Source organism: Oreochromis aureus, linkage group 3 (genome assembly GCF_013358895.1).
Source record: "Oreochromis aureus strain Israel breed Guangdong linkage group 3, ZZ_aureus, whole genome shotgun sequence".
NCBI lineage: Eukaryota > Metazoa > Chordata > Actinopteri > Cichliformes > Cichlidae > Oreochromis > Oreochromis aureus.
The window spans coordinates 45,716,878-45,733,262 of record NC_052944.1 but is presented as its reverse complement, the minus strand read 5'-3'; the positions used below and the strand labels follow the sequence as shown (position 1 = coordinate 45,733,262).

The window sequence follows — 16,385 nt, the reverse complement described above, 5'->3', positions numbered from 1 at the left end:
TTTCAAGTCATTCTGATGTTGCCTTCCAAAATAAAGGCCATTTCAATTTGTCCATAATTGACCTAACTTTCAGTGATTTCAAAATGCTCTAAAATGGAAAATTGCTGTTTCCACAGGATAATTTCACCTTAGATCAACAGTATACAACCCCACAGTGATACCATATCAATATCAAGTCATTCTGATGTTGCTTTCCAAAATAAAAGCATTTTCAAATTGTCCATAATTGACCTAATTTTCAGCGATTTCAAAATGCTCTAAAATGGAAAATTGCTGTTTCCACAGCTGTCCATCCACCTGCGAGGAGATGTCCGGTGACAGAGAAGCGGCAGCTGATAGTTCTTCCTGTCGTAAATGACATTACCCGTAACAATATTAAGTTTAAGGATAACTTCAACAGTAACCCATTGACTAAAATGTGGTATACCAACATATTTGATATCAAACACATAGAATTTTATTTATGGAACCTGCTCTGTTGGCTTTTGTCCATTATCTGAATCCCCTTTGACTGGTATAGACAAGTTCTGTGGAGAACAGGCATACATTTTTAATAAATTTGATTTTAAGTAAATAATGTAATACAATATATTTTAAAAAATTAAGTGAAAAGAACTAACCTGACGAAACGCATCACAAATTCTGTAGCGGTTATTTTTATTATTCTCAATACCAAGTGTCAGGCAAACTTGACCCCAGGGGCCGTCTTTATGAAGTGCATGGTCCTCCAGTTGCATGCCATGTTTTTTCAGCTGTTCCACAGTTTCAATAATGTCATTGATTGTAATCGTTTTCTTTTTGTTCTAAAACAAAAGATATAACATTTTCAGTTTTATTTTTACTGGAAAATGTATATGAAAGAAAAGAAGAAAAAATTACATACCCCAAATAAGCAGAAGCGGTAGACTCTAAGTGAAAAAAAGAAAACATTACAGTGGTATTTATATCATTGATGAATATAAAATCATAACATTTTATAAAGAATATGTATAATATTGTCAATGAATTGAGAAGAATTTTAAATCGGTGCCACTAATTACAAAACTATCAACTTTGTTTCGATTGAAGTACTATTTGAACATGTTTTTGTGAAATACAATGCCCCTGAACAAAATGTGCAGCACTTGATGTTAAAAAGCCATTGCATGTGCCTGTTATAGAACACGTGTTAATTAATTTCTCCCATATGCTACAACTTTGCCTGAGTCCTGTGCGCAAATATCTTTTTGTTTTTGGTTATAGTGAAGCCTGTTATCAAATAAAAACAAAACAGTAATAATATGGTGAAATAAATGTAATTTTACGTGTTACACATAAGAAAAAAGACATTTTTACAATCAGAAATAGCCTAGCTAATATCTTAAGCTAGGCTACAAGACTTGATTACTCAATAACATGTAATTGGAGATTAACTACTTTGTTAGCAACTTTTAAAAGTTAATATTTAAAGTTTATACTTAAAAAAAGGAACTCACCCCTCCTCCTTCTTCGGCATTTTTTCTGCACAAGACTTAAAAATGACATGTTTTGACCTCTAGTTTTTGAAATGTCGATAGAGACAGACACTCAAAGCTCACCTGTTTAATTGTAGCGTCCAGTAGTGGGCGGTATAGGCTCTCCAACGATTTTGTTTTTTTCAAGTGGACCATTATGGCTTTGCAATATTGCTCCACTTGATTAAAAAATTGAACTATCTTTATTTATTCAGTCATTTTATTGTAAAATTTAAATTTGCAGTTATTATCAAAGGAATACACATAATTGGTTGATAGGAAATATTAAGACTTAGACAAGAGACGTTCAAAAGAGGGGAAAAAACAGAGGGGATGAGGGACGGTGACACAAGACAGTAAATTCCATTGGATTACCTACTGGAAGAAAAAAAACAGAAAAGAAAACAAGCAAAAATATAACATAGTACACAACAGCAAGTATCACAGCCACAACCTAGATATGTATAAGTAACAGTAGATAATAAATATTGGTGTCAGCACGGCCCCTGCCGAGAAACCTTATCATCTACATGTACTTAAAATTGAGACGTAGGCACCGGCAACTTAGGAGAGGTTGAATACACAGACCATCCCTTGGATGCCATTCAGCATGCCCAGCACAAGTGATGTTGATGTATAGGTTGTGGAATAAAATTGAGGTACAGGTGGTCGGAAGGGGACACAGCAGGAATGTCTCACACCCACCTCAGTGAAACAACTGTACGCCAAAGCCCTGCATGTGTGGCGCTGTGATGGAGTGTGGATGAGGAGGGGAGGGACGTGAAGGCAAAGTACTCTCTCGTGTGGCACCCCTGGAAGCCACAAATGCCCATCTGGACGAGGGCCTACATTAGCACCACCACCAAGCCCCATGGAGCCTGGGGTGGTGGGCGAACATCGTAACCCACCACAGAGGAAAATACATCCACCCAAACATTCAATAATCTCTCTGACTGCATAAAACAAAAGACACCACGGCTGAGTTTATTCTCCACCTCTGTACTAATTTTAAAGTTAACTATTGTCTTTTTTGTGGGTTTTAAATGTGGTGAATACTTTACAAAGTAAAAAGAAAAAACAAAAAAGACAATTATAAATTCAAGGGCCTTGGAGATGTCATTCAAACTAACACCAATGCACATCAAAACATACATGTGAGTAACAGAAAGAATAACTGTTGAAACTGTTCCAGGAGTGAGTGAGATATGGGCATTTTGAAAATGCTTTTATTTTGGAAAGCAACATCAGAATGACTTGATATTGATATGGTATCACTGTGGGGTTGTATACTGTTGATCTAAAGTGGAATTATCCTGTGGAAACAGGATTTTTCCATTTTAGAGCATTTTGAAATTACTGAAAGTTAGGTCAATTATGGGCAAATTGAAAAGGCTTTTATTTTGGAAGGCAACATCAGAATGAGTTGATATTCATATGGTATCACTGTGGGGTTGTATACTGTTGATCTAAAGTGGAATTACCCTGTGGAAACAGCAATTTTCCATTTTAGAGCATTTTGAAATCGTTTAAGGTAGGTCAATTATGGAGAATTTGAAAAGGCTTTTATTTTGGAAGGCAACATCAGAATGACTTGATATTGATATGGTATCACTGTGGGGTTGTATACCGTTGATCTAAAGTGGAATTACCCTGTGGAAACAGGAATTTTCTATTTTAGAGCATTTTGAAATCGCTAAAAGAGTCGGTTGTATATGGGCAATTTGAAAAGGCCTTTATTATGGAAGGCAACATCAGAATGACTTGATATTGATATGGTATCACTGTGGGGTTGTATACTGTTGATCTAAAGTGGAATTACCCTGTGGAAACAGGAATTTTCCATTTTAGAGCATTTTGAAATCACTGAAAATTAGGTCAATTATGGACAATTTGAAAATGCTTTTATTTTGGAAGGCAACATCAGAATGACTTGATATTGATATGGTATCACTGTGGGGTTGTATACTGTTGATCTAAAGTGGAATTACCCTGTGGAAACAGGAATTTTCTATTTTAGAGCATTTTGAAATCGCTAAAAGAGTCGGTTGTATATGGGCAATTTGAAAAGGCCTTTATTATGGAAGGCAACATCAGAATGACTTGATATTGGTATGGTATCACTGTGGGGTTGTATACTGTTGATCTAAAGTGGAATTACCCTGTGGAAACAGAAATTTTCCATTTTAGAGCATTTTGAAATCATTAAAAGAGTCGGTCAATTATGGGCAATTTCAAATTGCTGTGGTTGGATGGTGGTGATACAAATTGCAACTACTCTTTGGAAATATGACTTTTGGTTTTAAGAGCATTCTGAAGTCATTGAAAGAGTACTTCTGTCAAAAGATTTCAGGATTTGGGGATTTTGGGGATTTTTATTATTATTTTATGTTATTACTTTATCTTCTGCTCTTTATGTTTATGTTTGCTCTTTCAGTAAGTCACACTTTGTGCAGACTCCCAAATGGGGAAGTTACACTCTGTACTCCACAGGGCGTCTGCACGCAGCAGCTATTTTATCTCTTCCTGTATCACTTCCTGTATGTGCTTTCAATAAAAGACTACTTCTTTATGCTGAAGGGGAGAGTCTCTGAGTCTCCCCGTGTACACGGTAACCTGTCTGAGCGTTTTATTCCAACCTGGGTTGCAATACAGGAAAACTCCTGACAACTTCAAAAATGAAAATTCACAGGGCTTTTACTTTGAAATCCAAAATAAGATGGCCTTGATATTGACAGGGCGCTAATAGTGAACAAACCTAAATTATATGTTATTATGTTCTTAAAATATCTGATAATTCACTCAAATTTGGCTTTTATTTTGAAATCCGGTTTCCACATCCCTTCCCGTAATACTTTGAATAGACGGGGAACAGAAAACAAACTGGAGGCTGGCTAGACTGCAATCCTGGAATTGGAGGCTGGCTTGACACCAGTCTTTTACTTCATCCACCTGCTGGCTTCCACCACTTGCTAATGTTATTGAATCTGTGGAAGCTCCGCGATATCGACCACACGAAGTAACGAGTAACGAGCCTATCTAAATCCCAGTAACGAGTAACGCATTCCTGGTTTTGGCATAATAACTAGTTACCGTGCTCGTTACCACAATAATAACGTAGTTACTGTAACGTGTTACTTAATAACGCGTTAGTCCCAACACTGTATATGATCAAGAAAATCAACAATCTTCACATTTCAGAAACTGGAACCAGCTTTAAATGTGACTACAATAATGATAAAACAATCAATTCTCTAATCATTGACTAACTGATGAATCACTGCAGCTTCGATATATTGTTGCATTTGACAACCCACTACAGCAACTACAGAATAAAACAGTTTGAATCAGTGCAAGATTATTTTCACACATCAATGGACCACTGAACTTCTCAGCTTCTAAAATGTAAAGCCTCATTTAGAAACTACACAAGTACATATAATGGTCAGGGATCAACATCAACCTGTCTTCTCTGTTTGACTTTAATCAACTCTGCAGTGGCCTCATAATTAAAAAGAAAAAGTCCAGCATAGAGCGGCTGAGTGAATGTGGTCTGGACTCTGTGGAGGAGAGTCATGGTTTCAGAGACGCTGTAGAAAGACAGAATACCTGCTCTGTGATCCAGGTACACTCCTACTCTGGAGGACCGAGGACCTGAGAGGACAGTTTGGAAATTGTTGTGCCAGAATTTATAACTTTTTATGTAACAATGTAATGCCCAAGATTTGTCATTGAATCCAAATAAACATTCATTGTCCAACCCTGTTCTGCTGATATTCTTGTATGCGACTACTACATAAACTCCTCCCCCTCTCCACTCCACCTCCCAGTAACAAGGTCCAGTCAAACTCTCTCTACTCAGGACCTGAAAACACCATCCAATGAATCTGTCTGGATGATCAGAATAAGACTGTTGTTGTTTCATAAATGTTGCTTTTCTGTTCCCCTCAGATAACAACAGACGTCTGTGTGCTGTGTTTGGATCCAGTGTGATTTCACATGAATATTTTAAGAATCCAGCTCTGGTCTTTGGCTCTGGTGGTGACAGTAAAACATCCTCTTCAGTGACTGTCAGTGAGATGTTTGTCCATTCCTCTCTCAGAATGTCCTGTAGTTTATCTCTGGTCTCTGACACAGCTGCTGTCACATCCTCAAAGTACCTCAGAGGACGAATATTGATGCTGGATGAGTGTGTAGACTCACTGAGTGCTGACAGTGAGGGGTAGTTGTGTAGAAACTGGTTGTGATCCTCTGTGTGTGAGAGCTGCTCCAGCTCGCCGTCTTTCCTCTTCAGCTCAGCGATCTCCTGCTCCAGCTTCTCCTGAAGCTCTTTGACTCGACTCACTTCAGTTTCCTGCTGGGATCTGACCTGCTGCTTCACATCAGAGCTTCTTTTCTGGATGAGACGGATCAGCTCAGTGAACATCTTCTCACTGTCCTCCACTGCTTTATCAGCAGAGCCATTGATGGCCTCCACCTCCTGTTGAAGCAGCTTCACATCTTTCTCTCGCTCCTGGATTCTCTGCTGGATGTTTAGTCGTCTCACCTCGAGCTCCTTCTGCTTCTCAGTCCTTTCTGCTGCAGCTGGGACTGTTTCATGGCCTTTATGTGCATCTGTTTTGCAGAGATAACAGCTACTCTGCTGATCAGTACGACAGAAAATCTTCATCACCTCATCATGACGAGAGCAGATGTTCTCCTGGAGCTTCTTGGAGGGGGCCACCAGCTTGTGTTTCTTTAATGGAGCTGCATCACAGTGAGGTTGGAGGTGTTTCTCACAGTAAGAGGCCAGACAGACTAAACAGGACTTGATGGCTTTCAGCTTCCTCCCAGTGCAGACATCACAGGCCACATCTTCAGGTCCAGCATAGCAGTGATCAGCTGGAGCAGCTTGGAGTCCAGTCTTCTTCAGCTGCTCCACTAAAGCTGCTAACATGGTGTTTTTCTCCAGGACAGGCCTCGGTGTGAAAGTCTTCCCGCACTGAGGGCAGCTGTGGATTCCCTTCCTGTCCTCTTCATCCCAGAAACCTTTAATACAGTTCATGCAGTAGCTGTGTCCACAGGTTGTAGTCACCGGATCCTTCAGTAGATCCAAACAGATGGAACAAGAGAAGGTTTCTCGGTCCAGCTGAACTCCTTTCTGTGCCATTTCTCCTCTCAGTGTCAGTGACTGTGTGAGTTTCTCTTCTTTATAACTGAAACTAGTCTGATCTCTGATCTCAACAACATGTGTTTCTGCAGTGAATGGAGTCTGTCAAGTTTATCAGGCTGTGCTTCACTCCAGGAAGAGGAGCAGTTTGAGAGCGATACTGTGTGTTTAACCCTTTTTATTTACTGCTCACCTCAACTTTTAAGCTTGTTAACACTTTCTTCTATATGAATAAACTTTACTTTAGAAATGTCAGAGTTCTCACTGAAGTTAACAAACAGTCCTTCAGTTTTTGTCAATGCAGGAGGATAATGATCCTAAACATACAGATAAGGCAGCCACTGACATGATGCTTATGTTGCATTTAAGTTTATGTTTATTTTAAATTCTTTCTGTCCCTCAAACACCATCAAGAGTGAGAGGGTGCAGCAGGTGTAGTAGTTGATATATGAGGGAGTAAACAAATTAAATGGTTTTCAAATACAGTCATTTCCATAAAAATGTGATAAATGTTTTACAGGAATAATAAAAAGAAACTCTGATCCTTCATTAAAAGTATTTTTCTGTTATTATGGTCGAGCTGATCACAATAATAATCTTGAGCAGGGATGTGGCTAAATATGTGTATGTGAGAACCAGTCAATATTAACCCTTTATTGACCAAATATCATACAAGCTGCTTGGACTTATTTGGTATTTTTGGCTGTAAAATGGCCAGAAATCATACTACAAGTGATTGTTTTTGCCCCTTTTTTCAGAATAACCTCAGCTTTTTCTGGCAGTCATTTTACATTATTGTACTGTTATTACAATAGAACAACAGTTTAAAGTGGAAAAAAATGGACTGTTTTTTCAGATTTAACTGATATTCAGCAGCAACAAAACGTAACACGACATCAACTTCAAATATGTATATAAATATATATATATATATAAATATGTACCTAACAGTTTTTGAGCCTAGGCCACTCAGCTTTCTAACTCTCCAGGCCTTTTTTGGGGCATTGCCACTTCCCCACACCTGCTTCTCTGCTCATCCCATGACATAACTAAGGGACGTTGACTCTTTTTTCAGACAGAAGAAGCTCGTGAATGGTTTATGTTTATCTTCTTTTCAAAACCGTTTGCATTTTCTCTCTAGCATAAACAATGACAGAGTTACAGCCATTTAAGGAGAGATTGTAAAATGGGCCAGTCGGTGATATGAATGGCAGCAATTTACAGGATTCAGTGTAAAGATGGCTGAACAGGATGGTGACACTACATTGATGTGACGGACCACAAATCTATTCTCTACTCATGTCACGGTGAGTGGAGGGAGCCGTGGGGATAAATAAAGGAGGATCCAATTGCAGGCAGTAGGGAAGGTGAGAAGGTGGTTTATTGAACACGAAGCACAAGAGGAGAAAACGGCAAAAAACAGAGATCACACTAAACTATACTGAAAACAACTAATAAACACAAACCAGGACACGAACATGAAGGAAGGTAGACAACGGGATACATGAAGGTGACATCATATTAAAGGAGGGTTTGTATGAATTAAAAACTTTAATAGAAAACAACTCTGTTACCAGTTTGCTTCGTGTAAAGGTTGATGGAGTGGAGGATGATTTTCCAGTGTCTGTAGTAGGGCTGCCACGATTTGTCGACTAGTCATGATTCCGTGATTCTGTGACGTCGACTATCAAAATCATTGACGACTAATTTAATAGCTGACGCGTCATTTGACGCTTTGTAAGATCCTGAGAGACGCAGGAATTAGCAGTAAGATTTAAGAGTGTAATAAGGGACTGAAGATGACACCACTGCATGTACAAGGATGCCGGCTGCTGTTAAACCCGAAGAAGAGGAAGCAGTCTCCGGGCGACAAATGCGTCCTTCATTTCCCCTGTAGTCACCGGATCCTCAGATGGAACAAGATAATTTCACTGAATTCAGCTGATTTCCTCTCTGTGCCATTTTTCTTGTTTGTGAAAAACAAGAAGAATGTCTAAAGTGACTTTTTTCCTACCAAGAGGACAACATTTATCACCTGACAAGTGTAATAATTCCAAACCACCAGCCTTTGTTTCAGTTAGCAGACTCGACAAAACATGATGTGAAGTTAGATAAAATTTGCAAATAACAAGATTTCCACAGACTTGACACACTGTGAGATTATTATATTATCTTATGCCACGTTATACGCCCAATTAATGATTGTGAAATTATTATGTAGTTTTAGTTTGCATTATTCTGACTTAGAAGAAGGTGATAACTATTACATGTATTAAACTGATTTGTATTACATTAGACTGCTGATTTATTGTGAATGAATGATATTGTTTTATGATGCATTATACTGCTGAGTTATAAGAAATACTGTTTTCAGAGAATCATGGAATCATCATTTGTCTGATTAGAAAAGAACAGAACATACTGCACAGGAAGCCGAGGTCATAACTTAGACTCACTGAGAGAGAGAAAGAATGTGGATGCTTAGGTATTATGTTTAGGTTTTATGACTTTATGACCATTTTCAAAGGGAAACTGTGGAAGGAAAATCAAAAGTAGTTAAAAATGGCCAATTATACCCTGAACCCCAGAGGGTTAAATGTTTTTTTAAAGTAACACAGTAGTTACTTTTGTATATAATATATACAAATATATAGTGGGGTTGTGCTGGGAATTCTGAGTTAGAATATTGTAACTCAGTTACAAACTCAGTTACTTTTTTGAAGAAGTAATTAGTAACTATAATTAATTACTTTTTCAAAGTAACCTGCACAACACTGGTCATCACCGAGTCTAGCTGAGGTCCAGAGACTACCAAGGAGCACTTAGCAGTCAAGTTTTTTCCTTTTGTTGTCCCGCTCTCCCCCTCGTCTGCATTTTGTAATCCAGTGAATGATTAACATAATGGAAACCAACATTACAGCTGCTCCCAGAGGCAGACCAGCAAAGAAGTTGACTCTTCCTTGTGTCTCTGGTTTAAGTTCTGCTGTTGGTGTCACAGGACTGGGTTTGAGATTCGCCGCTGTAAAGACAAGTTTGTCATACTTCTGAGGAGAAATTTCTTTTTTTTTAAAGCATGGCATGAAAATATTTTCATGCCATGCTTTGTAATTAAAATGACAGATATTAAAATCCAGTATATTTATATTTCACTAAATATGTGCAAACATTTCAGACAGAACACATATGAGCAGTGTGGTATTACAGTGAAGACAGCAATGGTATCAAACTTGTGCATCATTTGTAATTTCCAACTCTGTGGGTTACTGAAATTGAAATGTAAAGTTAAAGTGAAAGTAGGAGAGTCCATCTGTAAAGTAAACCCTTAGATATTTTGCTGGTGACCTTGACGTGAAGGACTTTTCCATTACATTTTTCACTACTTTGACATCTCCCCGAGCAGCCAGCGCACAGAGATCACACATTTCTGTATTCTCAAGATTTTGTTTTCTGTAGGAATAAGTTAACTTCACTTTGAGACCCTCTGAGGATATTTATAGACGCAGTGAGATGAGTTAAAGCTTAAAAAACCGAAAATTTATTTAATCTTACCAGAAATGTTGAGCCTGAATTCTTTAACCTTCTTTCCAAACTCAGTGGCCATCCTGCAGAGGTACCAGCCCGAATCATTAATCCTGACTCTGGGCAGTTTAAGTCTGACTCGTCCTGTAGTCAGAGCGTGTTTATCACACTGAACACGTCCAGCAAACTGCTCATGCTGAGGCTCATCAGAACTACTGTCCATGTTGAAGAAAACCTTCAGCTCAGGTAACTGCAGGCAGTGGATCTTAAACATTGAGATGGTGATGTTGACTTTTGATGCAAACTGCCATTCTACTGTGATGTTGCTGTTTTCCTCACCTCGGTAGTACAGAAACTCGTTATCATCATAAGATGTTTCTGAGAGCAAGAAAGGAAAGAAGGGAAAAGTTTACTTATGCTTTAGATAGAGCAAGTCAGGCTGCACTGATCTGAGATACTAATGCAGCTAAAATATTAGAAATGGCTTTTTAGAAATCAGGAGTCTGTTTAAGTATAAAGTGGAACTTAACTAAATCCTAAATCAGTATCTCATTTTATAGCTCCATCCCTGTTTATGCTCATTATCTGTAAACTGACCATAAGCACCTAAAACCAGTGTGAGGAACAGCAGGGTCCTGTAGACCATCATCTTTCTGTGAAAGAAAAGAGATAATTAGACAGATGGGATGGTAATGTATATAATTACTGTAGCAGTGTAACAGCGGGCAGTCACACTGCTAATGCTAGTAACAAGCCACACACCTCATGTGTGTCGTCCAAATCTCAGAGCAGACCTGAAGCCAAAACTTCGAGGATTAAAAAATCCTCGATGTGTTTAGCCCACAGCTTTTTAGTGCTCAAGTGTCACCCTGTAAGTGTGAACCCACCTTTGTGAGTATAAAAATAGACCTTCAGTCAAACCCCAGTGGAGCACAGCTGTCAGTGAAACCTATTGCAACACCCAGCCCACATAGCCCCCAGCTTTTCAACAAAGAGACTGACGACACCACAAAGTTTTAAGCTACAAGGTTAATCGGCCTCCACACACAGTGAAAGCTGCTCTCTCTCTGACACAGGAGTGGAAATGAAGCTTTCAGTGTTTAGTATTTTTATAAATCATTAACACATCATTCTGCTCCGAGGACGCTTACTTGGAGCTCCAGCCTCAAATGAAGAGACTCCACTTACTCTGACATCAGCTTATAAGGAGGACTGGAAAATCCAACCCAGCCTACAAAGGGGCTTACCACTCCCATACATGTAGCAGAGACAGACCGCAGAATAAATGTTTGAGTGGAGCTGTGATTAAATGTTCAGTCTCTCTGTTTGACACAGAGCGACCACAGATAAGAATCTGATTCTCACATTCAGTCAGAGATTCATTCAGTTCAGTTCAATAATTGTCTCAGCGTATGGAGATGACAGATCGGGATTTATTTGTTTTATTACAAAAGGGAAATGATTCTTAACTATGCAGCTGTTCAGCAACAAAGGCACGAATATCATATCTGTGTTACACTGCAAAGAGAAGGAATATAGCCACAAATCCAGTATTAGCGCATAATAAAACCAGCCTTTTTTTAAAAAAAACAACATTAGTAATGGCAATTCTATTCAAGAAAAAGAAGAAACTGACATTCTGGGTTCGTCCAATTCTCCTGACAAGGTGGAGAAGGAATTTCATAGTTTAAGCCAGGAGTTGAAGCTCTGTCACAGCTGCTTTTGTACATATTTCAGCATGTCAGTGGGACAGTTTGAGCTCTTGTTGGCAGATTTGGGACCACATTGACCAGAAACATCTTCTAGCTGTTTACAATATCATAGTACATTTAGTACCAGTGCACAATTTAAACTAGGAGCGCATTTGTCGCTAAATGCAGTGATCCGATTGGTCAGATCCGTTTATTCATATCTGAAAAATCAGTGGAAAAAATTAAGCTTGGTTTGAAAATACATGTCGAAAATTCGCCCAGTGACGTGAGGCAGTCGGTGTGAACGGCTGCTTTGAGAAGAGGTAAGTGAAACATTTTGATTTTACACATGTGTAAATGTGTTGGAACAGATGTTTTTCCTTAGAAACAGATCTGACCAATCAGATCACTGCATTTAGTGACAAGTGTGCTCATAGCTCAAAGTAGTCCCACTTGGTGCTGTCACAAAGAATTATAACATGATACAAGTCTTATACAGGATACTCGCTGCTTTCTACCCTTCATAAAATTTGCAGCAATAGAAAGTTCTTATCTCAAACTGACTGAGAAATTGGTTGATGCTCTCGTATCACACATGTTAGATTATTGTAATGCCTTATTTGCAAGACCAAGTTGTTTCACTGGTTCCCACTTCAGAGCAGAATTGCCTTTATAAATCTTTCTATTCGCTCATAAAGACTTGAAGGTTTGAAACCGAGCACATCGCCGACAGTGTGCTGGGTGTTTACAGACACATGTAGTCACCACGTTCTGACCTTTTGAGGGTTAAACTTTCTTATTAAAGGGAACTCTTCTGCTTCCATTTCTGAGTAGAGTTTCTGGTAAGTGAGGGGAGGTGGTTTGTTATAGCTGAAGTGGGAAATTCCTACATGTAGGCTCATTTCATGTAGTTAGCCTACATATGTCACTACATTTGATGTCAACGTCACATGACTAAGACCTTCATCCTTAGTTATCAAAGGTTACTAACAATCCTTGCAACTCAGTTCTCAGTATTGATTTATTTATTTGAAGTATTTCCCACTTCAACTAGTGAGCCTAAATGTAGACCTTGCTACATGTAAGGTCTACACTGGGCTGACTACAAATAGTGACGCCACATTGTTGTCTGCAAATAAATAACTTGTGAATGTGAATGGTTGTCTGTCTCCATGTTTTAGCCCTGCAGGGTGTACCCCGTCTCTATGAAAGCTCGGACAGGCTCCAGCCCCCACCACACTGGCACGAATGGATCAGTAAATATTTCCAGCCATTTGTAACTGCTGTTTAATGTTTTATAAATTACCTACTTTTTACTTTGTGTTCAATGCTCTGTCAAAGACTGAGTAAGTAGTAATGCGTTGATCAACAGGTGACAAAAAGGTGAGCTTGTTAACTTCAGATGGACAGGAACGAAGGGCTGGAAACGCCAACCTTCACAGCAAGGCAGCGCATGGTTAGCCCCGCCCCACAAAAACACACTGATCTTTCTTTCTCTTGATCGAGAGAAAGAAAGACAGCAGAGATGCATGGGATTGGAGATCTCCAGCATCATCTTCTTCAGCTGCTTCTTATGGTCTGAAGCATCAGGTAGTCCCCCGCTCAAGCTGATGCTGCTTGTGGGTTTTTAGTTTGTGAGTCATTGAGCTGAAAGGAGGAGGATGAGTTCAGGCACAATATTTCCGTTAGGTCCTCCAAACTGCGAATCATCAGCCAGCTGTTCAACGTATTATTCATGTGGGCCAATGTGTGATCTAAGTCTAACTTTACTGCAGCAGTCAGTGAAAGTCTTCTGTGTTCAAGGTGGAAGAAGTGAGGTCATTAATACAATTATATTCATCAGCTGAAACATGGCGCCACCTTCTGACAGAAAAAAAAACAGAAGTGAAGCTGGCTTCAGGACCTCGACTTGATGTGGTAACTGGAACCATGAATTCTGCTGTCTATCAAAAGATCCTGAAGGAGAACGTCGGGCAATCTCTTTTCACGACTTCAAGCTAAAGCGTGACTTCTTCAGCTGAGACTGAAAAAGCCATTTAGCCATTTATGTCACATCATGTGTTCAGTGTCTGTTCCTGATGCTTCACTGTTGTTCTTGTTTTAAATCCAATCCAATCCGAACTTTGAACTTCAGGATCTCATACCTCTGAGACCTGGAACTCCTGATGGTCCAGCTGAAGCTTTAAGATGCTTCCTGCAGAACACAAAGCACCTCTGATGTTGGCGCTATGTGTTTGTCTGTTATCCAAAACCTGCTGAGCTGCCTGTGAACAAACTTTCTTCACCAAATTCTGTGACTATCTACAGCCAAGCTGTAGAGTGTACCCCCTTGTTGTGGTTAGAAAGTTTCAGAATCAACACTTTACCACTGTGTCACGTGACATCCTTTCACATTCCTTTGTGGTTGGAAATGAATAAAGGTTTGCAGCTTGTGGGAACCTTGTAGATGTTGTCAAGATAAAACAATATGCGCATGCACAAATGTATATTTCACTGACAGATGTTTTCTCCAGGTGTTTCCTTGTTGGCAGCCTCACAGCTGCTTTAAAACAGGCTGCTATGACAAGTAAATACTTAAATAAGTAAAAGATTTTTGATATGATGTGTAGGAAGGCTACAGTTTGTAAGTTAATCAGTACAATATATGATTCAATTGAAAACCAGCATTTTTGTTGGAAAGGTGAGGACCTTTTAAAGCAGGGGTGTGGAACTCCAGGCCTCGAGGGCCGGTGTACTGCAGGTTTTAGATAACACCCTGGGTCAACACACCTGAAACACATGATTATTCCATTTCACTGGAACATGAGACCACTAACTGTCAGCAAGCAATCATTCATGAATATGCGATTACAAATACACGTGACATTCTTAAGCAGTCATATCTGAACAACATCAGTGTCTGTATTCTGTATGTGTGTGTTTCCAGACATACGACCTTTCAATGAACTTAAACTGTGTGTATGCAGAAAAGGTCATTTCATGTCTCAACCAAACATTTAAAGGTGCGAAGTCTTGGACAGAACATGGTGCTTTCCAAATGTATAACATCTGGACTAAGCTGCACTCTAAATAAAGAAAGCACATTTTGTCAGCACAGATAAAGGAAATGTTAGAAAGTTGAAAATAAATCCTCTGACTGTCTGGCTTTTTCTTCACAATGATTATGACACATAAATGCAATGATTATATATCTATATATTTTAGCACAAATGACAATATAAAAAATATCAATTCCAACACCGGCCCTCGAGGCCTGGTGTTCGACACCCCTGCAGTAAACGGATGCTTGGGCATAGGTGTCATTTTCACAGTGTGAGTTTTATTATACTCAAAAGACAAAACTGATACCAGAAATACTTAATCATGAAAATAAGCAGAAAACAAGCTCATTAAAAAAAATGCAATTGAGAAAACTGCAGGCAGAATAACTAAACCGAGTTTCCCCCAAACTGTCAAAGAAGATGGTTTCCATCTGTCTGGGGTCTGTATTAGGGGTGGGTTTTAATAATCGATTCATCGATTAAAATCGATTCTGGCTTGGATAACGTGAAATCGATTCATTAAAATCCTGAATCGATTTTTTAATATAAATTTATTTTGCCCGAAACGCCAGAATCTCAGGTGAAACCTCACAAAATTTCAACAACCACCAAACAGCTAAGACAGTAAATGAGAGCAGGTACACGGATTCTGCACAAGGACGTAAACACACAGCGCGGACCCGCGGATCAGAATCAGTGAGATGTCGCCTTTCTCACCTGACGGGCGCTGCAGCTTTAAGCGGCTGCGCGCGCTCCCGCGGACGGCAATCACTTTCTGGCAGACAATCACTTTTTGGCACAACAACTGCACGGACACGGTCGGGGCTGAAAGCCGACAGCTCGCTGATTCTGATGTTTCGGCGGGTCCGCGCTTTGTGTTCACGCCCTTTTTGCGCTGATTCTAAAGCTGTTAGTTTGATCTCTCTCCAAACAATATTGACTGAACCAGCAGCAAAAGAAGATCCAAACTACGCTTCACATAAACATCGTCATGAAATCACTCTGACTTTTACTGTTTTGCTTCCACCACGATAAAAATCACACTTCATGCACAGCTCTCTCTCTCTCCCTCTCTCTCTCTGTACTTCAAGAACAGTTTCCCGTCTAAAAATCTGTTTTCTGCATTATTCTGGCTTGCTTGTTACGCACAAGTCTACTGTTGTTTACAGCGCTGTTGGCCGCTGTTTTTTTTTTTTTTTTTTATATACTTCCGAAAAGAAAACCTAATTTCTGCCGTTCAATACTGAACAAATTTAAACTTTTTAAAATTATGCAAAATGCAAAACGCTTAGCCGTGTCTCTAATAAAACCGCTGTAGAGGTAACGTTCATATGTTGATTAATGGTTTTCTTTCGTTTTTGATGCACTGCAGAATATTTTTATAAAATCCCAGGCCAGGAAAACCACTTTCATGTTTTTCTGTGTTTTATCTTCAGCTACTTTGACACAAAGGCATCTGCTGTGACGCTCACACCTTTGATAAAGTCTTGCGTGT

At 39.3% G+C, this 16,385-nt stretch overlaps 2 protein-coding genes across 2 annotated transcripts in view; both read right to left on the bottom strand.

Moving 5' to 3' along the window:
* LOC120439390 (zinc finger protein 771-like) overlaps positions 1–16,385 on the bottom strand; it is an 844,755-nt gene that overhangs the window by 74,486 nt on the left and 753,884 nt on the right. The gene's annotated exons all lie outside the window — the stretch shown is intronic.
* Positions 4,936–6,670, bottom strand: LOC120433810 (tripartite motif-containing protein 16-like). Its single transcript, XM_039600720.1, has one exon. The coding sequence runs from the start codon at positions 6,637–6,639 to the stop codon at positions 4,936–4,938; it is 1,704 nt and encodes a 567-aa protein (XP_039456654.1). The 5' UTR covers positions 6,640–6,670.